The sequence below is a fragment of the Daldinia loculata genome (genome assembly GCF_022478755.1).
Source record: "Daldinia loculata strain CBS 113971 unplaced genomic scaffold F4817scaffold_53, whole genome shotgun sequence".
NCBI classification, from domain to species: domain Eukaryota; kingdom Fungi; phylum Ascomycota; class Sordariomycetes; order Xylariales; family Hypoxylaceae; genus Daldinia; species Daldinia loculata.
In genome coordinates, this window is record NW_026054907.1 from 16,907 (window position 1) to 29,875 (window position 12,969).

The 12,969-nt window shown below is 40.2% G+C and overlaps 5 protein-coding genes across 5 annotated transcripts; 4 read left to right on the plus strand and 1 right to left on the minus strand.

The window, feature by feature from the left end:
• Window positions 1-136: 136 nt before the first annotated feature.
• On the plus strand, window positions 137-3,010 carry F4817DRAFT_223712 (P-loop containing nucleoside triphosphate hydrolase protein). The gene is made up of 2 exons (XM_049298845.1): window positions 137-2,851; window positions 2,911-3,010. Exon 1 carries the CDS (start codon window positions 246-248, stop codon window positions 2,826-2,828), a length of 2,583 nt encoding a protein of 860 aa, XP_049155950.1. The 5' UTR covers window positions 137-245; the 3' UTR covers window positions 2,829-2,851; window positions 2,911-3,010.
• Window positions 3,011-4,044: 1,034 nt separating this feature from the next.
• F4817DRAFT_367737 (uncharacterized protein) lies at window positions 4,045-4,728 on the plus strand (the record flags this gene model as incomplete). Its single annotated transcript, XM_049307166.1, has 1 exon — window positions 4,045-4,728. The coding sequence occupies exon 1, from the start codon at window positions 4,126-4,128 to the stop codon at window positions 4,726-4,728; it is 603 nt and encodes a 200-aa protein (XP_049155951.1). The 5' UTR covers window positions 4,045-4,125.
• A 735-nt stretch (window positions 4,729-5,463) lies between these two features.
• Window positions 5,464-6,191, plus strand: F4817DRAFT_347197 (EthD domain-containing protein). Its single transcript, XM_049304506.1, has one exon. The coding sequence runs from the start codon at window positions 5,621-5,623 to the stop codon at window positions 6,029-6,031; it is 411 nt and encodes a 136-aa protein (XP_049155952.1). The 5' UTR covers window positions 5,464-5,620; the 3' UTR covers window positions 6,032-6,191.
• A 755-nt stretch (window positions 6,192-6,946) lies between these two features.
• Window positions 6,947-8,720, plus strand: F4817DRAFT_318971 (HET-domain-containing protein; the record flags this gene model as incomplete). Its single annotated transcript, XM_049300996.1, has 3 exons — window positions 6,947-6,995; window positions 7,064-7,780; window positions 7,864-8,720. The coding sequence occupies 3 exons, from the start codon at window positions 6,947-6,949 to the stop codon at window positions 8,718-8,720; spliced, it is 1,623 nt and encodes a 540-aa protein (XP_049155953.1).
• Window positions 8,721-8,791: 71 nt separating this feature from the next.
• Window positions 8,792-10,892, minus strand: F4817DRAFT_347198 (uncharacterized protein). The gene is made up of 3 exons (XM_049304507.1): window positions 10,344-10,892; window positions 10,076-10,293; window positions 8,792-9,930 (listed from the first exon to the last, which is right to left on the minus strand). Exons 1-3 carry the CDS (start codon window positions 10,724-10,726, stop codon window positions 9,122-9,124), a joined length of 1,410 nt encoding a protein of 469 aa, XP_049155954.1. The 5' UTR covers window positions 10,727-10,892; the 3' UTR covers window positions 8,792-9,121.
• Between the last annotated feature and the right edge of the window lie 2,077 nt (window positions 10,893-12,969).

Below are 12,969 nucleotides of genomic sequence, written 5' to 3' on the forward strand. Positions count from 1 at the left end.
CCTTAGCATGATTTAGTACTTCGTACGTTATTCTCGATCCACCAGCCCCATGTAAGACTGTTATCGATAGTGCTCTTATAAAAATAAAAAAGCCCCAAGATAACTAAATCAGGAAGGCGGCCAACTTTTTATGTGATGGCAGAATTATTGGAGCTTCCATCATGTCTCACTTTAGGTACCTAAAGTAAACTCTTAAAATCCATTCTCTCGCAATTCAAAGCACGGCACTTTGCAGGCTTACAAAAATGTACGCGCGATATGTGCCACCACCAAAAGGGACTGTTAAGAGCCCGGAGCCACTGCAGACCATTGAAACAATATCGAACCCTCTGGTGAAATCGCAGCCGATAGCCTATGCAAGATACATTCCGCCCTCGAAATCCGTCAATAGCCAATCTGAACACCACCAACCCTCTCAGCATGTTCACTTCCGGGATGACATCAATGGAAATGAGCCGCCGAATAAGAAAGCTAGGCTGATGGACGAGAGTCATGTTGCGAAGGAATCAAAAAAGAAGACCAGACAATCAAAACAACCCAAGGAGCTATATACTGGCGCGGAAGACCCAGAGGAGCCCGCCGATGAGCTTGTGATAGAGACGGCTGCTCAAACTAAGCCAGACGAAATTGAGACAGCTCCAGAGCTAGGCGCATTAGAACGAGGAGTAGCCCAGCAGCCAACTTCAGAGGAGCTTCCCGAATTGACGGACCAAGGGCGGAAAGAAAAGAAAATAAAAAAGAAAGCGAAAAAGAAGGGAAATCTAGGGGCTCGCGACGAGGTTGAGGATGAAACCCCAATACGGCACAAAGCAGTCCTGGAAAGGGCGGCAAAGTCAATACGAGCTCCCGAGTTGCAATCCGTAGCAGACAAGTATGAAGATACATTAATGCAAGATGCGCCAGACGCCAACGATGGAAATGAATCGAAGGCCGCCGATAATGCTATGGACGTGGATGCTGAAATACCTGAAATCCATGGTCTTCAACCGCTACCTCAGCCTAAGTCGGTCATCCCCGAGGCTACGAAACCGGCCTACGAGACATTACCGTCCTGGCTGGCGAAACCAATTCGTGTATCTCCGCAGGCTACGGCACAGTTTACAGAGTTTGGACTCTCTCCAGACCTAGGGATCACTTCCGAAGTAGCCGAAAGGTTAGCTACAAATGGATATAAGCAAGCATTTGCTATACAAACCGCGGCGATACCACTACTTCTTCCCCATCACGACAAGAAGATGCATGGTGATGTTTTGGTTTCCGCCGCGACTGGTTCTGGAAAGACTCTAGCCTATGTCCTACCTCTAGTACGAGACTTGAGCCAAGGCAATCGGCATCTGACGAGGCTCCGTGCTGTGATCGTTCTTCCGACTCGGGAACTTGTAAAGCAAGTTCAACAAGTATGCGAAGAGTGCGCAGGTGCATTTGCTCTAAATGGCACTAAGAGGAGAGTACGGATTGGCATCTCGATGGGTAGCCAGTCCGTTGACCAAGAACAAGCTGCCCTTGTCGAAAGGGAAGAGGAATATGACCCGGAAGCATTCGCTAAACGGAATAGGAGACTTGCTTCTGAGAGTGGATATGGTTCTGATGATGAGAGCGACAAGGGTTACGATACCGATGATGAAGAGAGAGCAGCGATTCAAAAGAAAGAAGACAAGATCCAAACATTACCGGATCACGTAATCGCATACAAATCCAAGGTTGATATTCTTATCTGCACGCCGGGGAGGCTTGTCGAACATATTAAATACACACCTGGCTTTTCGTTAGACTTCGTCCGTTGGCTCGTCGTTGATGAAGCCGACAAACTGCTCGGTCAAAACTTCCAACAGTGGCTAGATGTAGTTATCCCGCGATTGCAGTCAAGCAATGGCTCACGAAACCACAAGCAATCCAACCTGTCAGGTGTTCGGAAGGTCATCCTCAGCGCCACGATGACAAGGGATCTTGATCGTCTAGAAGGGCTAAAACTTCGCTGGCCCAAGTTGATCATACTGGAGGGTTCTGGTAACACCGGAGAGCTAGAAGCTACCATAAGTCAAGCTGACCTTGCGCTTCCCGAAACGCTCGAAGAAGCTGCACTCAAAGTCAGCGACCCTAACCTCAAGCCGCTCTTCCTGTTGGATCTACTTCAGAGCAATTACATACTGGGACAGATCAGTCATGACAGGTCGAGAGATGATATTTCAGATAGTGAAACTTCTTCATCTGGGTCCGACTCGGACTCCGATTCTGATTCGGGCTCTGATTCAGGTCTAGAGAGATCACATGAGACTTCCAATACCATCCCCCCTACTACAAACACACCGAGTGTTTTGATATTTACCAAATCAAACGAAACAGCTCTACGTCTCTCACGTCTCCTTTTACTGCTTTCGCCAACCTTGGGCGCTCTTGTCGGTACGCTTACTTCAACAACGCAATACGTAGCTCGGAGACGCACCATTCGGTCGTTCTTAGCTGGAAAATTACGCATTCTCGTTGCGTCCGACCTAGTTGCTCGTGGTATAGATCTTCCTAGTCTAGATCACGTTGTCAACTACGATATGCCGTCTAGCATAGCTTCATACATTCATCGTGTAGGCCGCACAGCCAGAGCTGGGAAGACCGGCAAGGCGTGGACACTATTTACTAATCCGGAGGCAAGGTGGTTTTGGAACGAAGTAGCTAGCGAGACCGTTATCCAAAGGAGCAAGAAGGTGGAGCGCATCAGGGTGACTGAGGAGAAAGAAGATGAGTTTGAAAGTAAGATAGCTGCATACGACTCAGCACTTAAAAAATTAGGAGAAGAAGCAAGCGCGTGGAAGAGCCGACCGCGCCGGCCTTAGGTACTCTCTCAAGTCATAATAATGTTGGTCTATCTACTCATGCAAATATCATCAATGAATAAAATGGCTTAATACGTACAAGATAAACATTTATCCTCGATACGAAGGCCCCAAATACTACGTTACGAATTTTCGACACCCGCGGCCTCCAAAGTGTTATGACATCGAGTGCAACAATAAATAAAATGAATCTATTCAGTTAGACACTACCTGGATGTCAAGCAGCCGGAATAATGATAACTCATGCTTATCAAGCCTTTTACATCAGTCTTACGACTATCTGCTGAGAGTAAAGTTTACGAAGTATGTCAGACAGGACTTCATTGGTCAATACTGGAATACGATACCCTCTTCACACCGTTTACGTAAAACTCCAAATGTTTTTACTTGGTAGTGTCAGCTGGGCAGAACTAAGCAACTCGAGGGTATATCCTTCGACAGCCCTTCTGCCTCGTGACGTTAGCTGACAATTCGTACATACCCTGATGACTATTGACAGCGGGCTGACAATTTAACTCTCTTTCCATGTAAGTAGTTTCGTGTTGGTTATCACCCCTCAAGCAGCCATTCCGTATAAAAAAGCTATGCAGCAAATGTCGACAGAGCATATGACAGACCTTTCCATGCTTGGCGTAGTCCTGGAGGCTTACCATAATAGCGGACCTGAGGCTGAGAAAGCTCGAGAGCACACATGGCTGACAATAATTTCAGCCTTAATGCTGGGGCATTAAGCCATAGGCTATTGCTGCCACTTCTCAACTCGCTATCACTGGTCGAGATTGGTGTATGTCATGCTTCAACTATGGGGCTTTGCCGGTCACCCGGTACCGGGTAGTTTACGATCCGACTATCTTCAAGCTCATATGAGGCGGTGCGAATATTTTCCCATCTCTTAGCACCTTAGAGCTTTGTTTCCAAGAGCTAATGCTTATAGACAAAATTCAGCTGTTGATGTTAGGCCTCCAATAGGCGATAGAAATGGTACTCCGTTAGCGTCAGCAGCTAGAAGCCCCTCATAAGCTCACGGTTAGTTAGGCAAATATTCGAGTAAAAATAGAATCAACCTAGAGTGCCATGGTGGTTTCCTAGGACGTGGATATCGCGAGACGGTGAGGGTTAAGTTCTCGTTAAATGTCTATATAAGAAGACATCTCGTCTTCCAAAAGAAAGGAATTATCATCACAGAACAATAAACCATAATCACAAGCACACATATCTTCTACTAGTACCGTTTCAATTCTTAATATCAACTCTCTAAATCTAACAATCAACCCTAAATCTATTCCGTACCCTCAAAATGAAGTACGCCACTGCCGCTCTTTGCCTCGTTTCGGCTACCCTCTCCCTCGCCGCCCCGACTGGCACCAACACTGTTAATGCCCGAGAGGAGCACGCCTGGGTCGGCTTCGCTGTACCTAGCATCATCAAGAACCACGACATCACCAGCAACCTAAACACCCAGGATGTGCAAATTTCCACAGTACGGAACGGCAACACCGAGACAAGCACCCTATATGATATCCCAATCCCGGAGTCCGCTGCGGGTAAGACCTGCACCCTAGTCATCCACGCCGGCCGTATCGGCAACGGCGATAACGTGCTTGGCGAGAAGGCTCTTGACCTCTTCCGCAACTCTTTCACGGACCTGGCCAACCTACCCTCGGGCAACCTGCGTGACACCCAGCTAGCGCGCGTGCGTTTCGATGATGCCACCGGCTTCTACAACTTCGACAAGGTCGGCTTTTCCAATCCGGCAGTCGAGAACTTCCCCTGCCCCGCTGGTAAGACCCTTCACTGGGAGACGGTTGCTGTCGGCCAGTTCGATATCAATGTCATTAAACAGGACTTCGTGGTCGATGGCACTAACGCGCCTAACGGCCTGAGCGTTGGCTGGTTCTAAGCCAGTCCAATGACACTTCAGTTACTAATACTACATTGGCTGTTTCAGAGGTTCGGGTTTATAGTTTGAAAGAAATTTCCATATTATCTCCCCTTCTTTAATTTTTCTGCATTCGAGCGGGCGCGTCTGGTTTTAAGGGCCATTCAGGTTGGGCAAGGATAGGGGCTGGGTTGGTACGACTTGGTTTAGGGACACTCCTTAAATTATTTAATGATATAGTAATCGAGTTTAATATTACAGTTTAATATCATGATAAAATGCTTGCACCTAAGGACAATACTAGAAAATACTTGGTACGGGACAATGACTATCCTAGAAATGATTTCAAATCATAACCAATTGGGTACGGAAACTATGCTATTTGCGAGTAATACGGACCATTTATACCCCCCACGGCGCATGACGAATCCTACGAAGAGAAGCAAACTATAAATGGACATATGTTTCAAACACAAACCTGGGGAAGTCCGAAATACTTATAGTTGCCGCAACATTCGTAATCTCCTCTTGTACACGGAGTTATCAGGATTGGTTCGACGAGGTGCTAATTAATCGAATTTTATAAGAGAAGATACATGTTTCCCAACCTGGCTCTACGTAATGCTAAGCCTACCAAGCCTACGTCAGTATTCGAAAAAGGATTACCCACCGTCTGTTGTGTCACCTAGTTCGCCGGATCAAATAGGCGATTGGACCATATAATAGCAATTATAGGAAAGTATATTCTGTTGATCTTATAGCTACGATGTTTTAATTATTCTTGCCTTCCTTGGAATATTCAAGTATAACTTGAAAACACCTTCATCTTGTCATTCACCAAATAAACCCCAAAGTTATCAACACTACATATCAGATTCCAAAACACGCACGCGAGACTACACCATTACCTACCATGGCGTTCTCCATCCTATTCTTCTTCACACGCAAAGACGGCGTCTCTCCTGAGGAGTTCAAGGAGCACCTCGAAAACATTCACATGCCTATACTACAAGAGGTAGCTGGTCCGCACTTCCCGCTATCACACAGACGGCACTATATCCAACGCACGCAAGGCCAAGGCGAGGGCACAACCCGGAATGCCTCGAGCCCAGCTCAAGTGCTTCTTGGGTCCCAAGCTGACTTTGATTACGACGTCGTTGCCGAGCTGACGTTCCAGGATGCTGCGGCCTTTCAGACTTTCATGGCGTTCTCACACACCCCTGAGAAAGCAGCAAGGGTTGGCGCTGATCAGGAGCTCTTTCTGGACCGCTCTCAGTTGCGCGCTGTTGTCGTAGGCGGGACCGAAGTCACGAAGCGGGAATAGGGGGTATGCCAGACAATGGCAAGTATTGTAGCACGGACCATTGTTACGGACTACCTACGTGTACCTACCTATTTAGAGACTGGAATATTGGCGATATTGTTGGCGGGAAAACATGAAGGAGTTCAAATGTTTTCAATGTTCCAACGTTTTAACTTCTCTCGTTGTGATATAACTAATTTATGTAAGGTAGGCATGTTTTTTATAAAAAAAGGGCGAAAGAAAAAGTCGTTAGTACTTTAAACCCCCCTATTGGATTTGTAGACTTAGCATTATAATGGTATGCCTGGAGTCATATAATAAAACGTTTCTAGTGAGGGTAAGATGCTGACTGCATATATATGATAGGCGTTTTACCCTTTCAATTTCTCAAATATTTAGGAAGGACGATAATCCATCTCCTCATCTGCTCCATTCCTTTCTCTAATATATAAGCTTATATCTTGATTTTGATATACCTAGTGGCATTTGTAGGATAGTGTCTAGAATACCAGACAGCCTTGAAAGGAGCTACAATATTTTCGGAAACTTTGGCATCATGCTCTGCAAAGCTTGTAAATACGGACTTGAAAATGCACGAAAACCCTCTCCTCTAGGTTCGGCCGAAAAAACATATTGCAGACACTGAAGGGTTGCAGCTCAATCAGTATGAGTTTAGTGCGTACAATGCCAGATATTATTACATAGAGACGGTTAAATTTAACCTATAACTTCGCAGTATCTAAGAACTCATCGCAGGTCTTCTGGTATTTACATGGGCACCATCGCGACGTGGATTCTTTTGCTCGTTCTGCACAGCTTGGGTGTGTTATGTGTAGTGATTTCCCCTTCCACGACGATGCGGGTCAGATCAATAAAGTAAAAAGGCATGGCTTCTTTACCATATTCTGGATTTCTTATGAATATGACATTCCATGTATGACAGTAGACTCAGGCCATGGCTTGAAAACAGTTTCACTGGTTAAGGGTAAGATACGTTTGTTTCTCCAGCCAGGTTTTGGGTCCGTCTATCATAAAACTTATGCAAGCTTGCAGCCTCACAACCTCTCGATGACAAGTTGAACTTCGATATTCGGGACTCAACAGATTCTCCTCAAACGTGGTCCATGATCTCCAGACGGATGGAAATCTGTTTACGACATCATAGTCTATGCACTCCTAAACCGAGAAGCAAGAATTACAGACCAACCCGATTATTAAAGATAAATTGCCCGCATGGTACGCACTCACAAGATACTGCCAGCTTCCAATTAATAAGCAGAGGTGAAGATTCTGATGTGTTTTCATACGCCACCTTGAGTTACCGGTGGGGCGACAAACCGTTAGACAAGGCCCTTCAACTCTTGAAGTCTACATCTGCTTGGCTAGAGAAGTCCAATGCGGTTGATCACTTGCCAAAAACGTTGAAGGATGCAATATATATCGCATATCGCTTCGGGGTTCGATACATGTGGATTGACCGCCTGCGCATCTACCAAGACTCGCCCGAAGACTGGCGCAGAGAAGCCGGGACAATGCAAGATGTTTATCGAAATTCGGTATTTTGCGTCTCCGCTCTCGGCGCCAATGATGACGAAGGAGGCTGTTTCTTTTCACGCGATCCGTCGTTAGTGGCTCCTTCGGCTGTCGACATATATGATAACGGGGAAACTTTCAGGGTTGAGCTTGAAGACACGGCGTGGCATGCGGCATTCCGGCACGAACCTCTTATCCAACGAGCGTGGGTTTTACATGAAAGACTTATGGCTCCTCGTACTATATATTTTGGGAGAAAACAGGTGTTTTGGGAGTGTGCAGAATCACATGCTTGTGAGACGCATCTGAGAGGTTTTGAGGGATCCCCACCGACGCGGACAAGCACGAAAAGCACGTCGATATTGGCTTCCCGCTCTGGAAGCAGCTCGTCGCTATACCCACCACTCCGTGTATGACAAGAGACTTACATACACGGATCCTTGCCGATTGGAGTGCTACCATAAGCTTGTATTCAAATACGAAGCTCATCGTATCAAGGGATAAGCTTGTGGCCGTATCTGGGCTAGCGAAGGATGTTAGAAACGCATTAAAACGTCTCATACCGGGGAGGCATAGGTACCTAGCCGGCTTGTGGGAAGATCGCTTGATAGAAACATTGGGTTGGTATGTTAGAGTCGGTATCCCGGCGTCCCGGGCGGCCTGTTATCGTGCGCCTTCGTGGTCCTGGGCTAGTCTTTACGGCCATCTTATCATTCCGGATACATTCCGCGAAGGGGCGGTCGATATTGGCTCGTTATTGTCCGCTAATATAACCCTTCTTGGCGCTGATGACACCGAAGAAGTGACTGGGGGCATACTGGCGCTACATGGGCCGGTTTGTTTAATCGACGCTTACGCCTTGTCGCGCAATCAATACGCTGTAGAGACATTTCGAGAATTCGGCAGTGGCCATTCAGTCAAAGTTAGAGCCAATGAGAGTTGGCAGCATCAGCCAACAGTCATCTTCGATACTTCAGACGACTTTCGTAATAAGTTCGCGTGTATCTGGACCATCGCGGTAGTCTTAGGGGGATGGCAGGTATCTGGGCTAGCATTGCACCATGTGAGGAATGATACATTTCTTAGAGTTAGTGTCGTTTCTTTGTATAATTCGAGTCAGGCCGATTTGGGTACTTTTATCGACTTGTTCTCTCGAAGAGAAGTAAGACTTATCTAATGCATAAATACTTAGGTAGGTTAGGTACCTAACCTACCTATTAGAGTATGTGTTCTCTTATATGGCAGGTCTTGTACAGGTTCGCTCAACTAGTATTTTTCTTGACGTTCATATCTAATATAAATAAATTTGATCATGCTTTCGTACACGGCTTTGATTTCCTCCTAGATGAATTGAATAATATGGAATTCGCTAGTCAGTCTTGAAGATGGGTTGAGGTTAGCCGAAAATTATACCGACGCTCGAAGAAAATCCTAAATTCTATTTTTGATGGGCATATTAAAATCAAATGGTGGGAGTCATTCCGTGGAAGAAAATGCAAGTCCGCACATGCCTCTCGTTGATCGAAACGGGCAAGTTGAAATGAAAAATAATGCCAATACCAATAGCACGTCCTCCTTTCAGACTTTTCGTAAGCTACCAGGGGTTTGCCCATTCCTATAATGCCATAGACGACTGAGGTCCCTAACTCGTACCGGTCCATCCAAATCACTTACTTCCTTGGCCAATCTCCCTTGTACAGAAACATCGGATTTAGCTAGGGCGATATGATTCAGCGCCGCGAAGCTATGACCGAGGCCTTCGCGGATAGCTTGGATAAGGTTATCACCCTCTCCCTGCCCTGGTGGGCTGATGACGCTATCCATAAATTCGTTGCTTTCTGCGCAACCCGTGAACTCCCCGAATTCATTTTTAGCCAGTGGAAACATATCGTTAAGGTAATGTTGGTTTAGCAGGTGGCCCCCAAGAGATTCATGAGCGAAGAGCCGACCAACAAAACGAGGAATCTCCGGTGAAGCTCGAGTATTGGTTATGAAATGTAGAACACCCCAAAGAGCAACGAAGTCAGTAGTATGAGCGTAGTGTTCTATGTATCCGATAGCTCGATCTAAGGCGGCACCATGAGGTTCGAGTTCCCCTGAACCCTGGCCGTTGGGAATCAGTGTATGAGGTTGTGCATTGTCAAAACTCTTTTTGGCTGCTGTCTGGTCCATGTCGGCTGGGAGATAAGGAAACTGCTCGAATATCCTGTCTAAGATATGGGGATTCTTTACTTGCGCTTCCTGGCTTTTTTGATGCCGATGTGGGTTATTGAAGTGATTTGCCGCATTGCCGAAGGTGTAAACTTCAAGCTTGGCGAGAAGATCCTGCGGAACCTCCTGTAAAAGCCAGTCTATAACAAGCCCCCCTTCGATACCACCTTGTGAGTCTAACTCTCGAGTGTTAATAATTGTTTCCCAAGGATAATTAGTTGAACAGTATCGAAGAAATGGGCATTGATGAGAAACGAAAGGTGAACTCGTGTAAGACTTTCTTCAATGTTAAAATGATAAGAATTATAAAATCCTACTTACGTAAAATGAAGACCACTGTTGTATACTGCGGATTATACAGCTTATCCTTGAGAATCTTGTAAGCTAGACGAATATCAGTGGTTGCATATCCGAAGCAGCGTTGAACTATAGCTTCCAGTATATCGAAGATGACTCCGCTTGTGCGATTATGAATGCCTATAACAGGTCGCCCGAAGGTAAGTGCTAGGCGATTAAGGTTACCCCTGAGCCAGGCTTCCCTACTCTCTATTAGTAATAGTTGTATATGACTCGAAGCTTACCGTCATACCCGACGGAAATACCGTTTAAGAAAATCCACTGCTCGTGCTCAAATTTCTCCGAGTTAGGTGAGTATCTTAGCTCGGATGTGTATTGTATTGTGCTTCCATTCAAAGTTCGGCATATTAGCTGGTTGACGACGAAGAAAGTAATGAATCCGGATATGAAGAGCCATCCAGGAAGGATGAACACCGATGGCAGCGCTAGAATGAAAGCAACTTGAAGTATAGCGAGGATGATGTGCACAAAAACACACCACATATGTGGAAATGTGAATGAGAGCTCGTCAAACTTTCCACCATAGCAAGGCCATATAGGCCATACAACCCAGGGCAGATATCGGGCGTACTTAAGAAAATTCCAAAAATCCCAGAACACCAGTTTCCACGGCATATCAGTGTAGCTGTAGTTGATCACAGTCCCTCCTCCGACCTAAGACCCGAAGAACTGTACTTGAGGCATGGTAAAGCTAGTATGACCGTGTTTAATAGCCTTTACGTATACTGTTGTGTTAAGATAGTATGGACGTGATGGTTGAAATAGTGATAGTGACAATAGTAAGCGAAATTACTGAAAGAACAAATCCAATCAATAAGAATAGTCATTATATCAAGATATAAATAAAACTAATATAAATTAAATATAAATTTATATAGAATAAATATATAAAAAAGCGCTCCGCGTTTTTATAAAAAAATAAAAAATTAAACGTTAATAAATTTTTATTATTATACGGTTATTATATAATAATTTCGTTATTATTTTTAATATTTACTTTACGTATAATATATATTAAAAATTTTTTTTAACAGTTTAATACTTTTATTTATTAATATAAACTATTTATTAAAAGTAAAATTGCCGTTAAATTATTATAATAATTTTTATTAAAAAATAAAACGCCACGTTTTTTAAATAAAAAATAATTAATAATAATTTAAATTACACGTTATAAAACTAATTAAAAGGTAATAATAATATATTTATAAAAAATATAAATTTTATTTTAATAATAATTAACGTAATAATACCGTTAAATATTATTAATTTAAAAACTATAATAAAAAAAAAATTAAATAAATATATTAAATAATTAAAAAGATAAAATTAAAAAAAATATAAAATCAAATATTTTATAGTTTTAAAAAAAAAGCAATTTATTTTTTACGCCGTAAAAAACTTTTATTATAAAAAAAAATAACGGAAAAGTAATTGTAATAAAAACTTAACTTTTAATAAGTTATTATTACTTAATATTATTTATAAAAGAAATAAAAACGATAACGGCATAAAATTAATAATTTTTTTAAAAGGTTTTAAAGTTAAGTTTTTTTTATAATATTATTATATAAATAAAAATAAAACTTTATATATAACGTTTTATTTAAAAAATAAAGTAATTAAATAATAATTTTAATATATTACCGATAATAATAAAAATTTTAAAAAAATTTTATAATTAAAAATAAAAAAGTAATTATATAATATGGTTAAAAATAAAAACTTAAAAACATTTAATTTTTTTATAATAATATAAAAATTACATTAAAAACTTAATAAATTATTTTCGGTTTTTTTAAAAAAATATAAAATAATTAAAGCAAAAAATCCAAAATAACATTTAAAAAAAACGAAAATTTTTAATTTATTAATTAAATTAACTTTTAAACTAAAAATTAAATATATTAAAAAATTTATGTTAATAATATATGGTAAATTAAAAAATAAAGTAAAATCGTTTGAATTTATTTATAAAAGTTAATAAAAAAATATAAAAAATATTAAAAAAAAAGCTAAAAAACTTAATGTTAAAATAACGTAATAAAGAAATAATAGTTATAACATTATTAAAAATAAATAAAACGTTATTAATTAAAATAAAAAATTTACTTTTATTTTTATTTTAAACGTTAAAAGTTTAAAATATTTAACAAGTTATTTTAATTGTAAAAAAAAAAACTATATTAAATTTTATTATTTAAAAATTATTTGTTATAAATATTAAAAACATAAACATTTTGCCCATAAATATTTACAATTAAATAATAATATATTAATAATTAACTTAAATAACATTTCAATATAAATAAAAAGTATTTAAAACTTTTAATAAAGTTTAACCTTTTTTTAAATCTGTTTTAAAATAACAATAAAATTACAAATAAAAAGTAAATAAATCTTTTTTAAAACCTTTATAAATATAAGATTTAATTATAATTTAGTTAAAATTAATTGCGTTTTATTAAAAATATAAAAAGACTTTACTTTAAAAAAAAAAATAAAAAGATTTTTCGGAAAAAAAAAGATATTAACGTAATTTTATACCATTATAAAAATTAAAAACAATTAAAAAGTTATATAAAAAATCGCTAATTTTATTAACGTAATAAAATAAAATTTTAATTATAAAGTTATATTAAAAATATTATAAATTATAAAAATTAACATTATTTTAAAAGGATTTAATAAAACGTAATATTATTCCATTAAATTTAAAAATATAAACTTAATATAAAAAAAAAAAAAAATATATAAAATTATATAAAAAATAAAAAAAATAATAGTATTTATAATAATAACAATAAAAAATAATAGTAACATTATAATTCCATAATATTTTAATTTATAAAAGATAT

What these genes read in the sequence shown, in the direction of transcription:
- F4817DRAFT_223712 (XM_049298845.1), top strand. Translation starts at nt 246, where the DNA reads ATGTACGCGCGATATGTGCCACCACCAAAAGGGACTGTTAAGAGCCCG.
- F4817DRAFT_347197 (XM_049304506.1), top strand. Translation starts at nt 5,621, where the DNA reads ATGGCGTTCTCCATCCTATTCTTCTTCACACGCAAAGACGGCGTCTCT.
- F4817DRAFT_347198 (XM_049304507.1), bottom strand. Translation starts at nt 10,726, where the DNA reads ATGCCGTGGAAACTGGTGTTCTGGGATTTTTGGAATTTTCTTAAGTAC. An exon ending in TTAAACGGTATTTCCGTCGG is followed by an intron (nt 10,294 to 10,343) that starts GTATGACGGTAA and finishes AATAGAGAGTAG; the next exon opens with GGAAGCCTGGCTCAGGGGTA. An exon ending in AACAGTGGTCTTCATTTTAC is followed by an intron (nt 9,931 to 10,075) that starts GTAAGTAGGATT and finishes CTCGAGAGTTAG; the next exon opens with ACTCACAAGGTGGTATCGAA.